Below are 24,513 nucleotides of genomic sequence, written 5' to 3' on the forward strand. Positions count from 1 at the left end.
TCAGTTACAAAATGTGTAAAAGACAAATTCTGGAAAAAAAAGGATTTGTACGAGATTTCAAATCTTCACTGTTTTCAATATTTTCTCATTTAAATTTGCAGTACATTTTTATTTTATCCTGTATTCATGGAGAGAGAAAAAATCTCCCCAAGTTTAAAATGTATACCTTGCTGTGTTTTCAGGCTTTAGGTTTGTGATAAGCAACTTGCATATTTTAATGCAACCGGCACATAAAGTCTTCAGAAATCATATTTTATGAAGATTGCAGCATTTATTATAAATAATTTATCCGTGCTTGAACTTTTTTTTTTTTAATTCATGTGCACTCATAATCTATAATTATTCAAATAACTTTCCCTCCCATTTGCAGCAACATCTCTTCTCTGATGATGTGTTTACTGGTGTGAGGGCGGGGCAACCTCTTCACTCACATGACATCAACCAATAGCAAGGCATCCTAATTTTTTTTTCGCTGGAGAATCTGTTTAACTTGAATATACGTTTAGCTCCAGCCTTGATCACACTCACCTGCCTGTAACTCTCTAGATTCTGAAGATCTTGATTAGCTTGTTCAGGTGAGTTTGATCACGGTTGGAGCAAAACTCTGCAGAAAAGAGGAACTTTAGTGCCAAAATTGAGAACCCCTGCACTACACACTTGTAACCCATTTCATACACACATGGGTAACTTAATTTGCCCTACTAAGGCCGTAGGTCATGCAAACTGTTAGGTGTCATATTACGTTGCACTATTTATTTTGCAGTTAATTGTTGTAAATAGATAAAGCATCAAGGCCAATTGAATGAACCCCATTTCATTCCTCTTCCACACCTATTATACCCAGGAGAGCCTCTGGAATAGATAACTTTTTGTCGAGTTATTCAATACATAAAGCCAATAATGATTTGTATCTGTTTCTTTTCTTATTTCAAGGGTGATTAGCATGACAGCAGCCTGGGTTTTTAAGGAGGTTGTGCAGTATCTTGACGTTGCAGGACTTAAAGGGATTAATCACAAAAATGTGAAAATATACATCTTTTTACATCGTTTACTTGTTCTCATGTCCTTCCAAGCCTGTGTGACTTCCTTCCTAATGTGAAACACTGAAAGAGAAATTTGGAGTAATGTGCTGGCCCCTCTTCACATAATAAAAGAGAATGTGGAATTATAAAATAACTCATAGCAAGCCATAAAATGACTCCTGCTGTACATTTCAAGTCTTATAAAACAAGGAACAGTGATAATTATTTTATTTTATGACCATCTTGTACTCCACTGTCTGCATCTATCCAATTTAAACATGCCACTTTTAGTTGCAACATCTATGACGTCACTAACATGGACATGATGGAAAAATATGCAATGGGAGGAAAAAGCATATTTCAATGGTTTTTAGCATTCCCCCGAGCAACTTTGCGTCTGCTCTCAAAACAATCATCTTCTTCTAAGTTTGCAAAAGCAGAGTTTTTTCTCAAACCTCACATTTCCACCACAAGCTTTTTTGTGAGTGAACAACACACATTTTCATGGAAGCACAAAGGTTTTGCTAGAAAACCTCTAATCTCTCTTCTTCTTTTTACCATCACCATGTCCCTTTAGGGTATCCATATTCTAAGTAAACCGTGACTTAAAATTGGATGTTACTTGCACAAAGATGTGTGACTTTTGAGGACTTGGAATGTAGCGCCCAAGTCCAATTTTGTAGCTTCTTGAAACAGTGTCTTTTCTTTTGGTACTGGTTGTATTTTCATTCGCTTACATCATGTGGGGGAAAATGGCCAGTACATTCTTCAACATTTACTTGTGTTCTATATGTGGTTTTGGAACGACATGAGGGGTCAGTAAATCATTTTTTTGAGTGAACTATGCCTTTAAGTCTGAATGTCTTGGAACTGCTGAACAGATGGCCTGCAAGCCGCCACTGGATCTGCTTATCAAATATAGGAAAAGTTTCGGACAGCATAGACCTCAGGTAAGCCTTTTTCATACTATGCATTAATAAAAATATGATTACCACTTCTTTCTTTTTTTTGGACATTTTAATAAAATATCTATCATTTAAAATAAAGATGATTTCTCATTCAACTTGTGGTCTTGTTTTTAATCACATTGGGTTTTAAATGCATGTAGCAAAAATGCAAATATAGATCCACCTGAGTAGCAGCTTCAATTTATACTACAATAGACAAAAGATGGAAAACAGGGGCTGCAGGGCATACATATTACGTTCAAAATAACTGACAAAACTAAATATTCTCACTCAGTTACCCCTAGATGGATAAGCAATATTTATAAATGTGGTAGAACCAATTTACATGCATATACATAATCATTCCTAAATGTACATAGATGTAGAATACTGTTGGTACAACACAACCTTGTGTTAAGGTTGTACCTACTACTCAGTTTGCGCACATTTCATTGTCATGTTTGTCTTAAAGCAACAAAGTAATGTTATTAGTGCACTTTTGTTGTGGGCCTGTTATTATAATGTTTAGGTTATGGCTGGCGATGCAAAACTGTCAAAAAGATACAAGAAAAATACACACACTACATTTCAGAGTAGCAGGGTAGTTCAGACTTTCCTGATGCAACTTTTAATACAATGATTACAGAACTAATTTTAAAAGCTTAACTTAGTACTGAAAACACTGGTTTTAAGTATTACTAAAGTAAACTAAATGCATCTCCCAGAAATGCCGTAAGGCAATAATCAATTCTGTCAGACAAATTAATGTTTAAGGCAAAACACGGAATTAAAAAAATTAAAAATGTAAAAGTTATGACCATAATAATATATATGCAATAGGACATGTATTTATAAATGTATGTTGACAGTAATTTTGTTTTAAATTACCTACAAATTATATTACTACAAATAATAAAATGTTTTAAAATAAATTTATTTGGTCCCCTTATAAACATGGTTGAAAACATGTGAATGTACTCATTAAATCCTAATAATCTTAAACAGTTAAATTTATGGCAAGGACATATCACAGCTTTGAGGCACAAAAGTTTACAGTATGACTTAATATCGTGTAATGGTTTAGTCAGAGGGGAGAGCCTGTAGGACAGCCTGTGGGACTCTGCTTATATAGTACTGATGATCCCGTAGAGTCGCCAGAACTCCAGCAGAATTCATGTGCTTCACATTGGCATCATATCTGAATGCATTACCATGGATGTCTGTCAGTTTGCCTGTATATGAAAACAACATAAAAACCGCTTAAATATACTTTATATTTACCTTAAATATCAAGCAAAACATGCAAACAATGACTCACCTCCAACTGCATGCAGAATTGCCTCAGGCGCACATGTGTCCCACTTTTTACATCCTGGACTGGCAAACACATAAGCGGAGGCCTTTCCCTCCACTATCTGAATAATCTACCAGGCCCAGAATGAAGAACTGATTAGTTCAATTTCAATGCCAATATTGACTCAGCCGAATCAAGGCTAGTGTCCCACCTTATTCCCAGCTCCTCCCACTCTGATGACATCATGAGGCTCCATGGCTTGAACTGTGTCGGTCACAAGTTTATTGCTATGGGACCGTGTGGTCGTGATGATTCTTTTACCATCTGGGACTTCCTGGAGTTGAAACCCAAATGCACCCAAACCCAGAACTCCCCATAAAGTTCTGCCCAAAGAAGCACCAGCCCCAATCTGAGTGAACAGAGAGAACAAAAAAAACAGGTTAACCAATCCAAGCCTTTACCAAATCTAGTGTAGCATGTATGACCCCATCAACCGGTTGGACCTGGTAGTTGTAGAAGGGCTGATTGATGACTCCAGCAATGGCTGTCCCTCTATAAGCAATCCCTATTAGCACTGTCACATGATCCAAAAGCCCTGCAATGAAACAGCAAACAAACATTACGCAAAGTACTTATTAGTCAAGCCCAACAATGAAAATATTTTTTAACCCCTCTATGCTCTTTTATATGTCCTCCTTTTTATAACGGTATGAGTAAGACGGAGTTGTGGTGCAGCAATTTTGAGCATCAACCCTTATAGTACCTATATACTATAGCAAAATCGAAGAACAAACTGTTGATATGTCAATTTGATCAAAAGCAGGCCAAACCGTTCCAGGAATGTTCACATCTGGCTGGTAAACATTACAGCGATTACAGAACAGGTAGGTGTGGCTTTGAGGCTCTGCTTACTTTGACATGGAAATGTACTACAGTTCATTTCTTTTTTTTTTTGGGTTCATTGAGGTCAAGCATCCATGAGTAAAAACATAAACACACTGGAGAGCTACTTTATGGTAGAAATTCAAGATCTAATTCTAACTGAAATAAGCAACGGTGTATCTTTTTACTTTACGGTGTATCTTTCTTTTTATCTTATTTTTTTTCATGTGTATCACTGTAAAGCTGCTGGTTTAAAGTAATCTGTTGTGTGAAGTCATATATGAACGTGATATGACTTTTACTGGAGAGCCGAACTGCTGGTGAAAACATATCAACATCCCTATGATCAGAAGCTTTCTTAAAGGGTTAGTTCACCCAAAAATGAAAATTCCGTCAGTAATTACTCACCCTCATGTTGTTCCAACCCCGTAAGACCTTTGTTCATCTTTGGAACACAAATTAAGATATTTTTGATTAAATCTGAGAGCTGGATCACTCCTCCATAGGCTTCTAAGGCATTATAACTTGCTGGCCCAGAAAATGTATTAAAGACATCGTTAATATAGTCCAAGTGACTCCAGTGGCTCAATCTTAAGTTTATAAAGAGACGAGAATACTTTTTGTGCGCAAAACCCCCCAAAAATAACGACTTTATTCCACTATTCATTTCCTTCTCTCTGGGCCTCAAGTTTTTTCACGTAGTGTAACTGCGCAGCGCTTCTGTGTTGTACGTCACACGCATCACACACATGACCAGCGTCGGCCAATAGTGAGCCTACGTGTGACGTACAACACAGATGCGCTGCGCAGTTACACTACGTGAAAAGACTCGAGGCCCAGAGAGAAGGAAATATATAGTGGAATAAATTCGTTATTTTTGTGTTTTTTTGCGCACAAAAAGTATTCTCGTCGCTTTATAAACTTAAGATTGAGCCACTGTAGTCACTTGGACTATATTAACGATGTCTTTAATACATTTTCTTGGCCAGCAAGTTATAATGCCTTAGAAGCCTATGGAGAAGTGATCCAGCTCTCAGATTTAATCAAAAATATCTTAAAGGGTTAGTTCACCCAAAAATGAAAATTCTGTCAGTAATTACTCACCCTCATGTTGTTCCAACCGCGTAAGACCTTCGTTCATCTTCGGAACACAAATTAAGATATTTTTGATGAAATCAGAGCTATGTCTCACTCCTCCATAGGCTGCTATGTGACCGAAACTTGCTGGCCCAGAAAAGTTATTAAAGAGATCGTTAATATAGTCCAAGTGACTCCAGTGGCTCAATCTTAAGTATATCAAGCGACGAGAATACTTTTTGTGCGCAAAAACAAACAAAAATAACGACTTTATTCCACTTTTCATTTCCTTCTCTCTGGGCCTCGTAGTGTTTTTGCGCTGCGCGTCTGTGTTGCACGTCATCACGCATCACACACATGACCGGCGTCGGCCAATAGTGAGCCTACGTGGTGACGTGTAACACAGACGCGCTGCGCAAAAAGACTACGCGAACCAACTAGAGGCCCAGAGAGAAGGAAATGAAAAGTGGAATAAAGTCGTTATTTTTGTTTGTTTTTGCGCACAAAAAGTATTCTCGTCGCTTGATATACTTAAGATTGAGCCACTGGAGTCACTTGGACTATATTAACGATCTCTTTGATGACTTTTCTAGGCCAGCAAGTTTCGGTCACATAGCAGCCTATGGAGGAGTGAGACATAGCTCAGACTTCATCAAAAATATCTTAATTTGTGTTCCGAAGATGAACGAAGGTCTTACGCGGTTGGAACAACATGAGGGTGAGTAATTACTGACAGAATTTTCATTTTTGGGTGAACTAACCCTTTAATTTGTGTTCCGAAGAAGAACAAAGGTCTTACGGGATTGGAACAACATGAGGGTGAGTAATTACTGACAGAATTTTCATTTTTGGGTGAACTAACCCTTTAACTTCTGTTTTCTCACTGCTTCCATTTTTGTTGTGTGTTTATTTTGTTATTGAAAGGAAAGCGAGCAGCACAAATTTACAGCATCAGGATGTTTGCTAACAATATACTGCTGCTCAGATATTTCAAATGTCTTTTTACCCATAAGTGAAGAACTAAAAAAATAACTTTGCTGTGAGTATATCGGTGTCTTTAGTGCTCATGCCAGTAATGCAGGTTTGAGTCCATCCATGTCCCTAACCCTTTCCCCAATATTTACCTCAAAATTTCCTGTCTTTTTTTTGTGTGCCTGATAAGGTACTTTTCCAATAAAGTGGTGGTAACTTCCAACTAAAATGGGATGCATGGACAAGATTTAACAGGTTCACTGGATAACTTAATGTAAAAACCATTTTTCAGTTGCACTTCATCAGCAACAAAGAGCACAAATGCAATGCATTTGTAGTTTCTGGTCAACTATGAGAAATTGTAAATGCCTGACTTAACAGCTGTTTTTGATTGGCTGCAACCTTCTACTCTTGTCTAATTTCACGGTGACATCTCATGCCTCAAAAAGAAAGAAAAAAAAAAACATTAAATCACCGTACGGTTAGGGGCTCTGTGGGGCTGCACTGGCTTCTGTATGTAAACTGGGTTGTACAAAACCCTTGCAGCTACAACAGAGACAGGAGAACAAAGACAGAGAGAGAAAGAGGGGAAAAGAGAGAGCAGATCACTGTGACAGCATCAGGTGTGTTGGACATATGGAGGTCAAGTGGCGGTAGAGTTAGACAAAAAAATCAGAGAGAGAAGAGAACGGAGGGATAGTGCTGTTGCAGAGGGCATGCTTGCAACACTAGGTCCCTAACTAGGCGCAACATGAACGTCAAGTCATTTTTCTGTCCTCACTGAAAGTGAAATTCTGCGGGAAGGGACAAAAATCAATCAAAGCCAATCAAATGGTAACTGGTGTTTAGTACAGGTATATACTGTAGATCTGGATTTTGAAAAAAAGATTCTGATGTGGATGGGACTAACTCAAGAGGAGCAAAACTCTTGGAGAGCCACAGCCCTGCAGAGTTTGGTTCAAACCTGCGTCTGAGATCGCATACTCTCTTGAGTAGGTACTTATTTTGAATAAGTAATTACTTCATGCCCGCTAAAAAAGTATGTTCGATATGGTATGAGTGTGTGTAGTATGAATGTAATGCGGACATACTACATTTGCCATGTTGGCATTATCATGTAACCTTCCAGTGTCACTTCACTGTCATTCATAAATCTTCTCCCGTGGCCTCATGGGACAGCTAAGAGTCCATCATATGAACACTTCAGAATCTCGCCGTAATTTGAATTTGGACATACTTCTTTTGTCACATACTGTTTTTTGCCTACTATATAGTAGGGAAGGATATGATTTCAGATGGGCCTGAAGGTCTTGATTAGCTGGATTATATGCTTTTAATTAAGGTTGAAGCTGAACCCTGCAGGGCTCTGTTAGGAACTGTTAGGAACTGAGTTTTGCACCCCTGGACAACTGGTGTGACACGGAATTTGGAGTGACAACTGGTGTGACACGGAAGTCATACTGGCAATATTTCGGGAAAATTTTGCGGGCAAAAAAGGTCCATTTTCAACAGTCTAGCACTGTATGAAGTACTGCTCACACAGAAGTCACTTTCAAACCAAGCACCTTTCTGTTGGTCAGTGTTTGTGTGACCAACTTGAACAAGAGCAAAATCTTTGTATAGACCTTTTTCACCCTCACACAACTCCCAAGCATGCAATTTCTTTTTAATTTCATCTGCAAAATTGTATAGAGCAATGGTAAATGCCTATTTACACCTGGTATCGACATCCACCTTGAGTGATTCGATCAGCCGAGGGCATTTACATCTGATCTTAACTTCAATCTCCCACTAATAAATACTTGTAGTTGGATTTTGGCTGGGTGGCAAGCGAGTAAGCCATTCTTCACTGTTGTCAGAGAAGTACACTTTACTTGTCCGTATTTAACTCTGTTTCGCAGACGGACATGTCCATCCGTGTTCACCATCAATGGAGTATAATCTAAAGGCTTGTGCTCTTAACTGTGTGCTAGACAGTGTAGAACATAGACAGTCAATGGCTATGTTTACATGGAAATCTTTTGTTTTAATCGGGAACAATGATGTGAGGACTGATGGGACGTTGTTCTGCTCCACTTCATAGACAATGAGTGGAAGGAGAATTTTAGAATAACAAGACATTCGTTTATGACACTTTCTTTCTACAAATTCTACCTGCAAATGTGGTTTGTATAATCGATGACAAAATGTAGATCACTTGTGATCACTTCACTCCAAACAGATGTTAATACCAGGTGCTTTATTGCACAATGTTGGTTACAGACACAGCTGAAAAAGACCAAAACTCAAATGGAAGTGGGAGTTGAGTAATGCTGAAAGCTGTTTATCTGCTCACCTTCTGTATATTCTTTAGTGCCATCAAGAGGGTCCACCCACACAACCAGCTGAAAAATAAAGATGAAACCTTAGTTAAATAACATATTGAGTTACTTTTATGTTCCTACTATTTTAAAACTCTTTCAGAATAAGTTAATTTAAAAATGGTATATTCTATATGTAACCGGTCCTACTTGACCCGCTCAGGGGTGCGTTTCCCAAAAGCACTGTTAGCAAACTATGGTCACAAGTTCCGTCGTTATCAGCATAATTCAACGAGTCGGTGTTTCCCGAAAACATAGTTCCAACGAACATTCGCAAGCAGCATCGCAAAGTTGTGTGGTTGGAACGACAGCTCTCGACCTGTGGTTAGAAGCAGAGTTTCTTGTTTGCATGACATGTGGACTCAATAAATCCTTATCTTGAGCCAAATAAGCAAGCTGACATTCAGTACAATCTATATATTTTATTTAGAATACATACAAATGTCATTTACGTCTTTTAGTTTGTCAAGAGATTTAAAGCGTCGTTTCTGAAAAGTGCGCATGTGCAGACGTGCAGACTATGATTGAATCTGTAAGTAAAGCAAAATAACTGAGAAAAATGAGAAATAGTCCTCAGATGCCATGTCCGTAATTTATAGCAAAACATCTAACATTAATTTGATCTCAAACAGATTCATTAAGTTATTACTCCAACACCTGCGTGACATCATTAACCAGCGTGGTTGAACGACCAATTTGCGACAATTTGGTTTTGGGAAACAGTCGTGACTAGCTAGTTGATTTCTTCAACAATGCATCGTACTATAGTAGTTAAGCAGTGAGTTACATCGTTGTACAGGAAACGAACCCCTGAGCGGGATTCGAAATGTAAAAAGCACCAAATGTAACCGGTCCTACACGACCCTTTCCGAGTGGCATTCAGTGAGACGCTGGGAGGCGGGTGCGCTAACAAGGACGCTAAAGACCGCAGCCGTTAGCGTCGATCGCTAGTGCGCCTCTTGAGGCCAGGGGAGTGAGGTTTACACGCACAGCTCTTACTGGCTTGGCTCCGTTACATACAATTATTATATGTTTTATGCATTATGGCCACATTCTGGTTCCTCTTCCTCTTTACCTCTTCCTCCTTCAGGCTGGCATACTGATTGGGACAGGATTTTTGTAGGATTAGGCTGCTGTGCCCGTTCTCTATCAGGTCTTCCTCAACAGACTCATCTGGTAATTCCTACACAAATAAAAGCAGTTTAGACAACTGTTTGGAGCCAAAACAGGCTGAGCATCTTCATATTACGAGACCTACACACCTCCTCCCCGATGATAGTGACTTTAGGGAAGCTTTTCAACAGGGATGCACATATACTCTTCTGAGCAAGCCTGTCAGCCAGTGTCTGTAGATCATCAGCTCCTGTCTATACCAAAAGTAAAGGTTACAAAAATACGTCATAAGCATATGTCAAAACGAGCAAATAATTTCACAATCCAGAGTTAGTTCATCAGCCGTCCTCTTCTCATGTCTTGGCTCTAGGGCTTCCCCCCAATAGTCCACCAAACGTTAAGGCCTCGATATACTTCAAGGTGAAATCGAAGAATGAAATCAGGCAGTTTGGAGTTTGTTTTGGAAGTTCGAAACAGCTTGCCAAAGCGAACTTTCCAGAAAAACTTTCCAACCATTGGTCCGTGGCGATTGCATACTAGGTAGGTGTGTGCGGTTTCCACTTCAAAGCTAAAGTGCTATATACAGTGAGGAAAATAAGTATTTGAACACCCTGCTATTTTGCAAGTTCTCCCACTTAGAAATCATGGAGGGGTCTGAAATTGTCATCGTAGGTGCATGTCCACTGTGAGAGACATAATCTAAAAAAAAAAAATCCAGAAATCATAATGTATGATTTTTTAACTATTTATTTGTATGATACAGCTGCAAATAAGTATTTGAACACCTGAGAAAATCAATGTTAATATTTGGTACAGTAGCCTTTGTTTGCAATTACAGAGGTCAAACGTTTCCTGTAGTTTTTCACCAGGTTTGCACACACTGCAGGAGGGATTTTGGCCCACTCCTCCACACAGATCTTCTCTAGATCAGTCAGGTTTCTGGGCTGTCGCTGAGAAACACGGAGTTTGAGCTCCCTCCAAAGATTCTCTAATGGGTTTAGGTCTGGAGACTGGCTAGGCCACGCCAGAACCTTGATATGCTTCTTACAGAGCCACTCCTTGGTTATCCTGGCTGTGTGCTTCGGGTCATTGTCATGTTGGAAGACCCAGCCTCGACCCATCTTCAATGCTCTAACTGAGGGAAGGAGGTTGTTCCCCAAAATCTCGCAATACATGGCCCCGGTCATCCTCTCCTTAATACAGTGCAGTCGCCCTGTCCCATGTGCAGAAAAACACCCCCAAAGCATGATGCTACCACCCCCATGCTTCACAGTAGGGATGGTGTTCTTGGGATGGTACTCATCATTCTTCTTCCTCCAAACACGTTTAGTGGAATTATGACCAAAAAGTTCTATTTTGGTCTCATCTGACCACATGACTTTCTCCCATGACTCCTCTGGATCATCCAAATGGTCATTGGCAAACTTAAGACGGGCCTTGACATGTGCTGGTTTAAGCAGGGGAACCTTCCGTGCCATGCATGATTTCAAACCATGACGTCTTAGTGTATTACCAACAGTAACCTTGGAAACGGTGGTCCCAGCTCTTTTCAGGTCATTGACCAGCTCCTCCCGTGTAGTTCTGGGCTGATTTCTCACCTTTCTTAGGATCATTGAGACCCCACGAGGTGAGATCTTGCATGGAGCCCCAGTCCGAGGGAGATTGACAGTCATGTTTAGCTTCTTCCATTTTCTAATGATTGCTCCAACAGTGGACCTTTTTTCACCAAGCTGCTTGGCAATTTCCCCGTAGCCCTTTCCAGCCTTGTGGAGGTGTACAATTTTGTCTCTAGTGTCTTTACAGCTCTTTGGTCTTGGCCATGTTAGTAGTTGGATTCTTACTGATTGTATGGGGTGGACAGGTGTCTTTATGCAGCTAACGACCTCAAACAGGTGCATCTAATTTAGGATAATAAATGGAGTGGAGGTGGACATTTTAAAGGCAGACTAACAGGTCTTTGAGGGTCAGAATTCTAGCTGATAGACAGGTGTTCAAATACTTATTTGCAGCTGTATCATACAAATAAATAGTTAAAAAATCATATATTGTGATTTCTGGATTTTTTTTTTTTAGATTATGTTTCTCACAGTGGACATGCACCTACGATGACAATTTCAGACCCCTCCATGATTTCCAAGTGGGAGAACTTGCAAAATAGCAGGGTGTTCAAATACTTATTTTCCTCACTGTAAATAAAATTGACTTGACTTTACTAGAGTGCCGAATTGCAGAACTCGTGCAAACATATCCACGTTGCCAAGATCAGATGCTTTTCTTACACTTTATTCAAATTCTTGCCGTTTTCTCAATTCTGTTGTGTTTATTTTGTTATGGAGAGGAAAGCGTGCAGCACATATTTACTCATCTAGCCATTGCTCTCAGATGTTTGGGTGGCTTTGGATGTTCGCTAACGGTATATCGCTGCACATGTATTTCAAACTTGGTTTTACCCCTAAACTAAGAATGGTAAAGAACTTTACCGTGAGTATATCGGGGCCTTTAGTTGATGAGAAGAGGCTTAGTTGACAAATTTTTAATTGGTCAGTGGGTCACAGAAAAAACAAACTCCACAGGAAGTGGCGAAGTTACGCAGTCCAAACGGACAGATCGTTAACACGGCTGGTCCACGTGGATATTATGCCAGGCAGGAAATTCAAATGTTCACCTATCATTCATCAACCTCAAGTATGGCTTATCATAACATGTAAGTTTAACACTTAAATTAACGAATACTAGTCAAATAGCAAAATCTCTGGTCAGGGGCAGCCCTGTTCCTTGATCAGTACCCTTGTTAAACAAATCAGATTTTAGTGTCTGATTTGGGGTTAAAGAGATAGTTCAACCAAATATGAAAATTATGTCATTTACTCGCCCTTATGTTGTTCCAAACCTGTATGAGTTTCTTTCTTCTGTGGAACACAAAAGAAGATACTTTGAAGAATGTTGGTAATCAAGACAGTTGATGATAGCCATTGACTTCCATAGTATATTTTTCCTACTATGTAAGTCAATGGCTACCGTCAACTGTCTGGTTACCAACATTCATCAAAATATCTTCTTCAACTAAATTCATCAACTTGTCATCTCAAATAGGAAATGTATTTGAATCAACACTTCTTGGTCACATGCCACTACTTGCCGTACCTTTTCAACGATACCGAGCTCTCCACTTTGAAGCACTTTACGGACAATAGTTCCAGCCTTTTCCGCCACGGCATAGGCTGAAGCCACCAACCGCATCAGCACTGCAGGACTGCTCGCCATGACACTAGCTGAAACAGAAAGCACACCTTGCTGCAGTTCAGAAAGACACACCTCCTGCAAACAACCAGGGGAAAAGTCAGAAGACAATGGAAGTATTGCAATGTCATGATTATCTGATCATTACGAGAGGAATGGGATTCTAGCCAATACAATGCAACAGATGGAGCTGAACTAAGTTCAGTTAATTCTTTTCATCAAAGTTAATGCTAGATTTGTTCTTATAATGCACATCATGACTGTTTTAAACAGTTGTGATTCAAATTGAGGTATAGGCAAGTAAAATCACATTTTGAGGAAATTGAAGTTTGAGAATAGACCTAGACCTGTTTTGTCTCAGTACCAGAGTCAGCACATGCCCCTTGACAACAATACTTCACGAACTGTATAGATAGTTAATGAGTAATTATGAAAAATGTCACTGGGTGAAGATCACTGCTAAAGTTCCTGAACAATCAGCATGGAAGACACTATAAGGCACTGTTGTCCAAATGATTAACACTCGTGCCTGAAACTCAAACTCATACTTGTTACCACTCACGACATTTATAAAACTTATAGGCTAAGTCTACTTCTTAACTCTTAAATCATGTTAGCTATAATCGTTTGAACTTGTTCTCAACATTTATTCAGCATGCATTCCTGGGCGATATGCTACTCGCGTACAAAGCTGCGGTGCAGACTGTTATTTAGCAATAATTGTGTATTTTGATGACTTATTCTATAACTGCAGTCTTACTTTAATCGCAGTCCGTGTCCAGAGTTCAGGAAAGATCAGCGGTTGACAGCACACACAGATTCCTATCGGACACAGCACTGAAGGACAGGAAGGCGTAGCAGCTAATGATGTACATCGTAGTGTTTTGTAGTTCTCGTCTTGTAGTGTCTTAGTGCCCGTTGTGTTGCTTTCTTTTTAAAGCAATAGTTCACCCAAATTTCTATCATTCTATAAAGTCATACGGGTTTTAAGTGAGGGTTTGTAAATTATGATTTTTAGGGTGAACTTCATTTAAAGTCTTTATGAAATCAAAATAGACAAATTCCTGTTTTTATGGAACACTGCAGTATTTATTATAATTTATCAGGGCACATTATGAATTTTTTTTTTTTTATTCATGTGCTCTTGTAATCTGTAATAAAATAACTTCCCATCCCGATGGACAAAATAAAATTCTGCCCAATATCTTTTCTTGTACAAGAAGCCATTCCATGTTTGACATGAATAGATCACAATATGGACTAAAATATATTACAACTTCCGTTTCATGCTGACTTTAATTCGCACACCTAAAAACCTTCCTAAAATCAATAATTTGTTGAATGAATTATGATGTTGGTAAGGGGAAGAATGTTGATATGGTTTTCCTATGTCAATTTCAACAAGTCATTGCATTTATAGAAGTATAATTATAATATACAGGGCCTAAAACTAACGTTTTGGTACACCTGCCAACGGCCGGTGACTTAAGAAAATTTACCGGCCATACATATTTTCTAAGAAACTATTTTTGCAAAAATAGGCAGTGAAAATTCACAATTCTCTATTCCAATTTCTATATCACAGCTAAAACTACTAGCATAACTAATATAAATTTACCAAAAGTTATTCAGTCAAGAGCAGTGAGTGATTTTTCTTTTTCCTAACACAGACACAGCAGCAGAAATATTAGGTTGCTGTCACTTTAAGACTAATACATAGATCCAATATACTGATAGTGTACTGATACTGTGTATGTATGTGTGTGTGTGTATATATGGCCAATATATATATATAGTAACATATGGCAAAACTATAAATCAAACTTTGTATGTAGCCTACTTTATTTTCCATAAGATACATTTGAGTTAAACCATAAACCATAACCATGCTCCCTAAAAGTGTGTACAGTAAGGCATCACTGTTATTTTAGTATAGGTTGTAGTAGCAGTAGGCTTAATAGTGTTTTCTGATAAAATACTGAACTTAATTAAGTCAAAGAGCACTAAATACATCTGAATCTGAGAGATTTTATTCTAGTGCAGTTGTATATGCAGTCATCAAAAAGTTATGTCACTCAGTAGGCTAATACATTTCAGCTCCAGATATTAAATTAGTTTGGACAACAGAACCTATAAGTTAAGAGTGTTAACTTAAAAATATGTGACCTGTTCTCATTTGCTAGATGTATGATTGGAAAAAACTGTAAGAAGGGGGTGTATCTGTGTATATATATATATATATATATATCGTTAGCCTCATATCATAGCATAATTGCCTAAGTCATATTTCAATGTCTTTGGAAAACAAGGAAAAACAAAAAATGACTTATAGGCAATTATGCTATGAGGCTAACGATATATTAATTAAATAATGCTTTTTTACTTAGGTAAATACGAGTAAACCATTAAAGAACTGAGATACATTAATATAATGCAAATAAGTTTCCCAAGTCCACATTTAGACGATCTTCCTTGTGGTCCAGACAGTTGGCTGCAAAGTATGCATGACTTTTAAACATGTTCATGTATTGGCCATCAAGAATTGATTACCATGAATCCCATCTCTCCTTCCAGCTGTTCGGCTGTTAAAGTCCCCAGAATGGGTTGACAATCAGGGTTAAACACAGAGTATGCGCTCATTTCTCCAGGTTGTCTGGCTTTTGGGCTTCGAAGGCCTTCATAGAGCCAGTAGAATAATGATATGACAAAAAATGGCAGGCCAAACTCAAGTTCTGAAAAAAGCCCCAACAGCACAAGCCACAGCAGCACTTTAAACAGGGTCAGATGGGTAAGAACCAGACGCTGAAGCCAACAACCGGATGTAGTATTCAGAAGATCACTTTGATCCTGAAATAACAGGAAAATATTACATTTAGTTGGACAAGAATGACATGGTCAGTTTTCAGTTTTATATGGAAACTTTATTCCTCCTCCGAGTAAGACATTAAAGGTAGAGTAGGCAATTTCGTACAGGCTAGCAATAGAAAGCTAGCTTTGAGAGCATAAGACAGTTTGTCTGGATAGCCTCACAAAACACGCTGATAATGTCTGTGCAAGCAGCGCGGAGGTTTGGAAATACAGGTTGACAGACAGGTAGGATATCCTATCATTGCATTCAGACCAAATGCAATGATTGGATAAACTTTTTTTTGGTCCTGACTTCCACAGAAGATATATGTACATTTTTTTTTTATTATGATATATTTAGACTTATATTATTGATTGCTATTAGGATGTGAAGAGAGTTTCAACCAGTACAACAAAAAGGGTTTATTAAAAAAACTTTTAAAAAGTCCTTCTGACTTTTATCTCACAACTCTTTTTTAAGTTACTCAGACTTTAATTCTCGCAACTTCCAGTTTAGAACCCGCAATTCTAACTTGTTTTTTTCTCAAAATTGTGAAATATTTACGCAAAATTAAGAAAATGGGCAATAAACTCGCGTATAAAACTACAAAGTAATTGCGATTTTCTTTTTAGCAATGTCCTCAGAACTATAATATCAACTCGCAATTGACAGTTATAAAGTCAGAACTGGTTGCGAGAAAAAAAGTCAGACTTGTGAGGTAAAAGGTCGTCATTACCTTTTTTTATTTGATTTTATTCCGTGGCGGAAACAAGCTTCCATAGTTTTATTTATCACTGTGTTACTGTGCATGGTTTTTACAGTAGTAAGTTGCGACCAGACCTGTTTGTGTGGACTCTGAGGGTTGGTTTTGGGCTTCAGGAACTCTGTTGTGTCAGGAGACACTGCCGGAGACTCATCGCTTGTTTTTGCTTTCATTTCACTCTGGATTTCACGAACAGCAGGTTTCTCAGCTTCAGTCTGGGCTTTCTTTCGGGCTCTGAATTCAGCCAGCTTGCGTTCCATATTTCATACCTGAAATGTTATTAGAGTCAAAATGTATGTGGTCATTAAATAAAAATACGTGTCAGTATATTACCAGACTTCCGTAGAATCCGTACTGATTTTGCACCGGTCGACAAACGCTGCTGTGTCAAATGACTGTTTGTTGTCTATGACACTAAAATGTGTTTCCTGTAGGGGCGCTTTGTGGTCCAAAAAGCGAATCCTTCATTTAACCGCATTCAAATTTCAGGACGTTTTTTGTCTCAATGAAAAACAATATCACATAAAACATATAATGTTTTAAGTTTAGTCATTCAAATGATTAATATATGACATAAATGAAATTGTAAGCGCGCAGCAATCTGTATAAAGTCATTTAAATGGACACATATGTCTGTAATCGCGGACCTCTGTTACTGGTCCAGTCTGACTAGCGCTGAGAAAAGTAACAGGTATCAAGTGACAACACTCTTTCAGCAAGGTGCGGATAATAATGGCAATTACAGTGACACTTCATTTGACTGAAAATACACAGTGAAGAGTTCAATTAGAGAAGTATTATTTAGACCAATCGTGCTTCACCAATCCGAAACTAAATTCGGGCCTCAAAGCCTCGCCCATTTTAGAACTTGTTGATAGTTACATTTCCATTCTATCTTATTTCTATGGTTCAGTTGTTGTTGTTGTTTCCAACGGACACTTTAACGGCTGTACCGACCGGAAGTGTGCGCACGTCCGCGACTCCGCGTCACAGGAGAGGTACTGTGATCAGGTTCTGGCTTCAACGATGTAAGTACATAGAAATGTTAAAAATATCATTAGGGGAAAATATAATGACATATTTAACTTTTGAGCTCAGAGACAATGATCAATTGCGGTAAGCGGAACTAACATGCCAGTGATAGATAGCAATAACAGCTAAACCCTGCATAGGTCTCATTCTTCATAACATCAAAATTACACGGGTCTAACGTTAATAATCTATATAAGTTGAGGCTGATTGAAAGCAATATGTTCCGCTATTTATTCCGTATATTTAAGTATTTGTTGGGTATTTAATCTTTGCCCATGATTATTACCAAGACCTGATGTGGTCTACAATGAAAACTACAGATGGACAACCATAATAATATTGAGATTGTATTCTTCTATTAGGCTATTATTATTATTATTATTATTATATTTTATGAATACAGTACGTAGTGATACCGTAATGGTACACAGCTGCCAGTGTTCTCACGCTGATGTTGAAAATTTGTTCTTTTGGAGAAAGATGAACAGTCAAGCTCATGTAGTGTTCTTCATTGATTATTAGAGTATGCTTAAATAATGTCATAGCGATTTTATAATTGTTTAAATTTGCCATTGCAGTCATTTGTGGTGAATCTGCCCCGTGGAGTGAGCCGGCATGGCCTCTGCCCCAGCACAGCAGCCCTCGCTCACTGTGGAGCAGGCAAGAGGTGAGAGAGAGATGTTACATGCCCAAAAATGAAAATTAGCCCATGATTTACTCACCCTCTAGTCATCCGACCTAGGTGTATATGACATTCTTCTTTCAGACGAACACAATCAAGAGCTCAATTAAAAAATGTCCTGGCTCTTCCAAGCTTTATAATGGCAGTGAATGGCCGTTTCTGTTTTGAAGCTAGAATTCCTTTAAGATTCGGAGGGCGCATGAATAAAAAATGCATTTATAATAAATTCTACGAGCATACAAGAATTGTCCATTTAGATATCAGTGTCTTCTCGTCTTAGTCATGGAAAGAAGATGTGTCCCCAAACATTTTTCATCATAGTTTTCATTAACGACTTGGCATGACTTGTATTTTTAATTTAGACTTAGTCCTTTTTTATTTATTATCATATTTAGTTAACCTATCCTTTTTTTGTTTATCCATGTTTTAGTTGACTAAAAGTCTGGGAATTTTAGTCTAGTTTTACTCAGTGAAACTTTCATCAGCATCTCAATCCCTTGGTCGTAAATCAGTTTATCGTGTGCACTAATTCGGCACTGCTAAGGACCCTGGCTCACTAGACATTGGGACACTGATGACTGTTTCCGGGTGCGTCTCAATCAGCTCCCTAGTTCGGTAGGGCACTGATCAGGGAGTCGGCCATTATAAGGGCTGTCTCAATCGCAGAATCCTTCCAGTGCACTGAAACGTTCGCTCCCTAAAAAGTACCACAATACACTGTAAAAACCAGGGAGCATCGATGCTCACTATGGCTGTGTCAGATATATGATTCCCAGTGCGCACGGACTTACTAAATGACTGAGTGCCCTGCTTGTTGCAGTTTACTTCCTTTTAACCCATATTTTGTAAACAAATTTTTTATTTGTGAAAAAATAATTATTTGATAGGGTGGGGGGGAATTATTTTGTAGCCATAGGAAATAATTTGTTCCCTTGTTTTATTTAAATCAAAACAGTAAGTAAGTAAACAGTACTCACTAATTAATTATTAATTAGTGGGAATGAATTTGATTTAACCATTCATGGGGGCAAATTCTTGGGGGTGAAGAATTACATTAAGAATTCTTCTTAATGTGAATTCTTAATTTGCAGGAGTAAATTTGATTTAACTTAATTCATGGGAGTGAATTCTTAATTCATGTGAGCGAATTTTTAATAGTGGGAACAAATTTGATTTACCTTAATTCATGGGATCGAATTTGTTTGATTTAAATTAATTCGTGGGAATGAATTTGATTTAACTTTATTCGTGGGAACATATTTCACTTAACTTAATTTGTGAGATTGAATTTGTTTGATTTAACTTAATTCATGGGAGTGAATTCTTAATTCATGGGAATGAATTTGATTTAACTTAATTTGTAGGATCAAATTAGTTTGATTTAACTTAATTCGTGGGATTGAATTTGTTTGATTTAAATTAATTCGTGGGAATGAATTTGATTTAACTTTATTCGTGGGAACATATTTCACTTAACTTAATTTGTGAGATCGAATTTGTTTGATTTAACTTAATTCATGGGAGTGAATTCTTAATTCATGGGAATGAATTTGATTTAACTTAATTTGTAGGATCGAATTTGTTTGATTTAACTTAATTTGTTGGAGCGAATTTGATTTAAATGAATTGTGGGAACAAATTTGATTTAACTTAATGTTAAGCTATGATATAGCCTATGCACTTTTGTCTGCATGTCATGTGCGGGTCTCTGTACTTTTCTTCTCTATTGTGACGTATATCTGAGAGAAACGGCTTCTCAAACAAACAAACAAAAAAAATGTAGGGTGAGACTTGATTTTGTCCATCGGGAGTAGATTGGATGGCTGTGGTTCGCTATAGCTGTGATGTGATGTGATTGACAGGTTGTCCCGCCCTCACGCCAGTGAACACATCATCAGAGAAGAGATGTCGCTTCAAGACGGAGGGGAAGTTAGTTTAGTTAAAGATTACAAGGGCACGTGAATAAAAAAAAGATTTATAATAAATTCTACGAGAATACAAGAATTGTCCATTAATGTCTTCTCGTCTTAGAAAAGAAAATTCATCAACAAACATTTTTCGTCATTAACGACTTGAACACTGAGCCAAACTGTTGTCCCATTCATCCATTGCAGTTGTTCTCAGTGAGGTGATCCAGGCTTTCTCCGTGCCTGAGAACGCAGCCCGCATGGAGGAAGCCAGAGAAAGCGCCTGCAACGACATGGGCAAGATGCTGCAGCTGGTGCTTCCTGTAGCCACTCAGATCCAACAGGAGGTCATCAAAGCATACGGCTTCAACAATGAGGGAGAAGGTGAGACTGAGGACGCAAAACACGCAAACACTAATAAAAAGCTGTCATTTCAACCTCTGCGTTTTGCCTTTCAGGTGTTCTCAAATTCGCGCGGCTGGTGAAGATGTATGAAACTCAGGACCCAGAGATCGCAGCCATGTCACTGAAACTCAAGAGTCTCCTCCTGCCGCCCCTCTCCACTCCTCCCATCGGCAGTGGCATCCCGACCTCATAGAACAAGCCCAAACTCCCAGTTCATAAAGTTCAAAATCGTATCGACTTTAAAACTTTGTATAGTGCAAACACATTCAGGGTTTCCAAAATTCAAGTCTGTTTTGACGCTTCTTTCAAGGGTCATTTAAACTGAGGGAAAATATTTGAATAAAAAGTAAACAATTATTAGTTAACATCTACATTCCCATTTTCTTTCATTGAAATGATTAGTATTCAAAGCATTTGTTTTTTTTCTCTCACACATTTTTTTTTATATTCATTTTGCTAATGTTGAATGTGCATATTTATGAGCATAACTTGTTAAGGCCCTTTGAAGGTCTTATTTGTTTGTTTTATACTGTTGGCATTAATAATTCACGATTTGCCCATATTATTGACATATGGATCACATTTATACATGATAACCTGTGACACTTCTTATGATCATTGCTGTTTGAAAAAATTATCATTGTCATATAAACAGTATTTATCCAATAAAGTCTTTTTTTTTACACAATGGAAAGATATTTCTTATGAAATGACTGATTTTGTTCATGTGATGAATACTGTTAGATTTCTTGTCTTAATTCTCGTAAACATGCATACACCTTTATCATCCTCACCAAGAAAAAAGCAATGGAAAAATGTTTTCTTTGAAGTTTTTATGTTGTTGGGGCAATAATAAAAAACAATCAGTGTTTTTTCCCAATAGAACCTGTTTTTTTGTATAGGCATCTACCAAACTAGAGAAGTAACTTTATGGTAAAATTGCTAATACATTAATAAATAATTTAATACAAATACATTGAAAATATCTATCTATCTATCTATCTATCTATCTATCTATCTATCTATCTATCTATCTATCTATCAGTCCTGGGTAGTAACTGATTTCTATGTTATATCTGGGTAGTAATCTGAATTACATAATCAGATTCCAAAATTTAAGTAATTGTAATTAGATTATTATGATTTAAAAATGCTCATAATCAGATTAGTTACTTTTTTTTCTAATTACATATTCACATTAATGTCGGTTAATGGTAACATGACATGCAGGAAAACCGAAAATGTATATTATTATTAGCTAGTGTTTTTTTTCTAATTGTTTTTCATTTTTATTTTACGTTTTTATGATTAAATTATCTTTTCATCAAATCACGAACCCTGCGGTTCCTTCACAAACTGGGAAACCATAACTTAATGTAATGTTTTAGCACTTCATGTTGTTGATAAAGAATGTAATATAGTTTCTTTCTCTTTGTATTTTCATATCATTATGGTACAAGAACAATATGGTACGTTAGGTCAAAAATTGTCAAAAAGTAGTCAAATTAGATTAATTACTTTAACCAGGCCTACTATTTTTATCATGCAATTATGTAATCAGTAACAGCTACACTGCTATCTATCTATCTATCTATCTATCTATCTATCTATCTATCTATCTATCTATCTATCTATCTATCTATCTATCTATCTATCTATCTATCTATCTATCTATCTATCTATCTATCTATCTATCTATCTATCTATCTATCTATCTATTGCTCCCCCTAGTGGACGAAACGTCTCAAAAGTTGTCAAGTTATTTATGGCAATGACGCTTTATTTGAATGCCTCGTCTCCACCATGACCACCTTCTTTCTTTATAAGCTCAGTGTCTTAATCAGATGTATTTATGAGTTATGATAACGCAGTGTATTGGAGCGGGCGGATGATGCGGAGGGTCTGCGGGGATTGTGCTGATGCGAACGGACTGCAGCTGAACACGTGTGTGTTTATGAAAGCCATGGACTGCTGATACACACCTGATCCTGTGCTTACAAACATCCGCATGCAAGCGATGCAACGAACCCCTGGAGAATGTCAGCTCTGAAAAAGGTATTGCAGATATGGAAATAAAATAGTGTTATTATAGCAGTATTCGAATAATCGGTAGCCTTCTGATGTTCCAGTCGAATTCAAGACAGTTATAACTAGATGATGGCAATTATACGTGTCATTCAAAAACATACGTTTCTGCTGATGTCATAAATAGTCATAATAATTTTTTTTACCCACCTGCTGTTGCCTTAAACAGTGATGACATCATGTATATCTATCTCACATAATATTAACTCAACGTAACATTATCAGAATAAGTACAGAATCGTATCTGTTTGTATGCAAAGGGTTTTGCAAGGCAATATTGAGAGTTAAATATCTCTAGGCTGTGGATTGTGGAGGAGTACCTATGTTTGTGATTTTTTCTTCTTTTTTTTCTTTTTCTTTTTTTTTTTGCTCATGCAGCATCAGGAGGTCGAAGAGTCCATAAACTTGAGTTATCATGGCCCTTGTCACAGTGAAATGGTTTATCTCATCTGTTCATCCTCTTCCCTCCACTCACTGACTGTCTCGTTCTCTGTGTGTGAAATTTACTCCATTGTACTATTTCCATCTTCATTTCTCCATCTGCCACAGGTGTTACCATGGATACTGCAGACACATTGCTGCCTTTTCCTTGACAAGAGTCCAGGTAAGAGACAGGATGTGATATTTAGGGCATTTCCCCCCCGTCATCTTAAAGGGATAGTTCACCCAAAAATGAAAATGTCATCACTTACTCACCCACAAGTTGCTTCAAACATGTATAGGTTTCTTTCTTCTGCTGAACACAAAATAATATATTTTGAAGAATGTTGGTAATCAAACAGTTGACGGTAGCCATTGACTTCCATAGTTGGAAAAAAGAATGCTATAGAAGCCAATGGTTAACGTCAACTGTCTGGTTGCCAACATTCTTCAAAATATCTTCTTTTGTGTTCAACAAAGGGTGAGTAAATAAATTAACATTTTTAGGTGAACTATCCCTTTAACTCCAAGCAGAGAGAGAGAGCTGTGCAATTATTTGTGGATTTAAAGGGATAGTTCACCCCAAAATAGAAAATTCTGTCGTAATTTACTCACCCTCAAGTCCAAGTTCCAAACCTGTATGACTTACTTTCTTTTGTGGTCTACAAAAAAGCATCATGAATATCCATACGACTTCTGACACTTCTGAAATAATTTAGATTTCAAATAAATGCTTTCTTTTAAAATTTCTATTCATCAAAGAACTCAAAATTATTAAGGCCTATTCACAACAAGAACAATAACATTATGTTTATTATAAGCACACTGGAGTGTTGTTGTCTGCTGCTTTAAATGCTCAAGCTCTTTAAAGTCGGGTGGATTCAATGTTTTTATTGTTCATTAGCTTGAAGAAAAAAAAAAAAAAAAAAAATATTCATGTAGTTTAAAACTTTATAGTAATAGCTATTATCATTGGTGTGAATAGGACTTTAAGCAGCACAACTACACTCATCAGCCACTTTAAGTAGACCTTGCTAGTACTGGTTTTACCCTTTTGCCTTCAGAACTGCCTTAATTCTTCATGGCATAGATTCAACAAGGAACTGGAAACATTCTTCAGAGATTTTAGTCTGAATTGACATGAGAGCATCACACAGTTGCTGCAGATTTGTTGGCTGCACATCCATGATGTGAATCTCTCGTTCCTCCACATCCGAAAGGAGCTTTATTGGGCTGAGATCTGTGGAGGCCATTTGAGTTTAGTGAACTTGTTGACATTGACAAGAAACCAGTTTGAGATGATTTGAGCTTTGTGACGTGGCGTTTCATCCTGCTGGAAGTAGCCAACGAATGATGGGTTCACTGTGGTCATAAAGGGATGGACATGGTCAGCAACAATACTCAGGTAGACTGCTGTGTTTAAATGATGAGGCCCAAAGTGTGTCAAGAAAATGTCCACACCAT

At 37.7% G+C, this 24,513-nt stretch overlaps 3 protein-coding genes across 8 annotated transcripts; 1 reads left to right on the forward strand and 2 right to left on the reverse strand.

Moving 5' to 3' along the window:
* Positions 1–2,032: 2,032 nt before the first annotated feature.
* Positions 2,033–13,803, reverse strand: bpnt1 (bisphosphate nucleotidase 1). Of its 4 annotated transcripts, none has more exons than XM_079889299.1 (10): positions 13,668–13,765; positions 12,812–12,985; positions 9,817–9,921; positions 9,630–9,737; positions 8,530–8,578; positions 6,675–6,740; positions 3,767–3,858; positions 3,475–3,672; positions 3,288–3,393; positions 2,033–3,201 (listed from the first exon to the last, which is right to left on the reverse strand). In XM_079889299.1, the coding sequence occupies exons 2-10, from the start codon at positions 12,929–12,931 to the stop codon at positions 3,050–3,052; spliced, it is 996 nt and encodes a 331-aa protein (XP_079745425.1). In that variant the 5' UTR covers positions 12,932–12,985; positions 13,668–13,765; the 3' UTR covers positions 2,033–3,049. The 4 variants fall into 4 exon arrangements, with proteins under 4 accessions (XP_079745425.1, XP_079745422.1, XP_079745424.1 ...); XM_079889296.1 differs by having other exon boundaries at positions 12,812–12,939; positions 13,668–13,753; XM_079889298.1 differs by lacking the exon at positions 6,675–6,740 and having other exon boundaries at positions 13,668–13,803.
* Positions 13,804–14,734: 931 nt separating this feature from the next.
* Positions 14,735–16,949, reverse strand: saysd1 (SAYSVFN motif domain containing 1). Of its 3 annotated transcripts, none has more exons than XM_079888149.1 (3): positions 16,852–16,949; positions 16,596–16,787; positions 14,735–15,754 (listed from the first exon to the last, which is right to left on the reverse strand). In XM_079888149.1, exons 2-3 carry the CDS (start codon positions 16,776–16,778, stop codon positions 15,443–15,445), a joined length of 495 nt encoding a protein of 164 aa, XP_079744275.1. In that variant the 5' UTR covers positions 16,779–16,787; positions 16,852–16,949; the 3' UTR covers positions 14,735–15,442. The 3 variants fall into 3 exon arrangements, with proteins under 3 accessions (XP_079744275.1, XP_079744276.1, XP_079744277.1); XM_079888150.1 differs by having other exon boundaries at positions 14,760–15,754; positions 16,857–16,949; XM_079888151.1 differs by having other exon boundaries at positions 14,760–15,754; positions 16,874–16,932.
* A 487-nt stretch (positions 16,950–17,436) lies between these two features.
* grcc10 (gene rich cluster, C10 gene) lies at positions 17,437–21,513 on the forward strand. The gene is made up of 4 exons (XM_079888152.1): positions 17,437–17,546; positions 18,129–18,217; positions 20,347–20,523; positions 20,598–21,513. Exons 2-4 carry the CDS (start codon positions 18,166–18,168, stop codon positions 20,735–20,737), a joined length of 369 nt encoding a protein of 122 aa, XP_079744278.1. The 5' UTR covers positions 17,437–17,546; positions 18,129–18,165; the 3' UTR covers positions 20,738–21,513.
* The last annotated feature ends 3,000 nt before the right edge of the window (positions 21,514–24,513 follow it).

This window comes from Squalius cephalus (genome assembly GCF_949319135.1).
Source record: "Squalius cephalus genome assembly, chromosome: 12".
Classification (NCBI taxonomy): Eukaryota; Metazoa; Chordata; class Actinopteri; order Cypriniformes; family Leuciscidae; genus Squalius; species Squalius cephalus.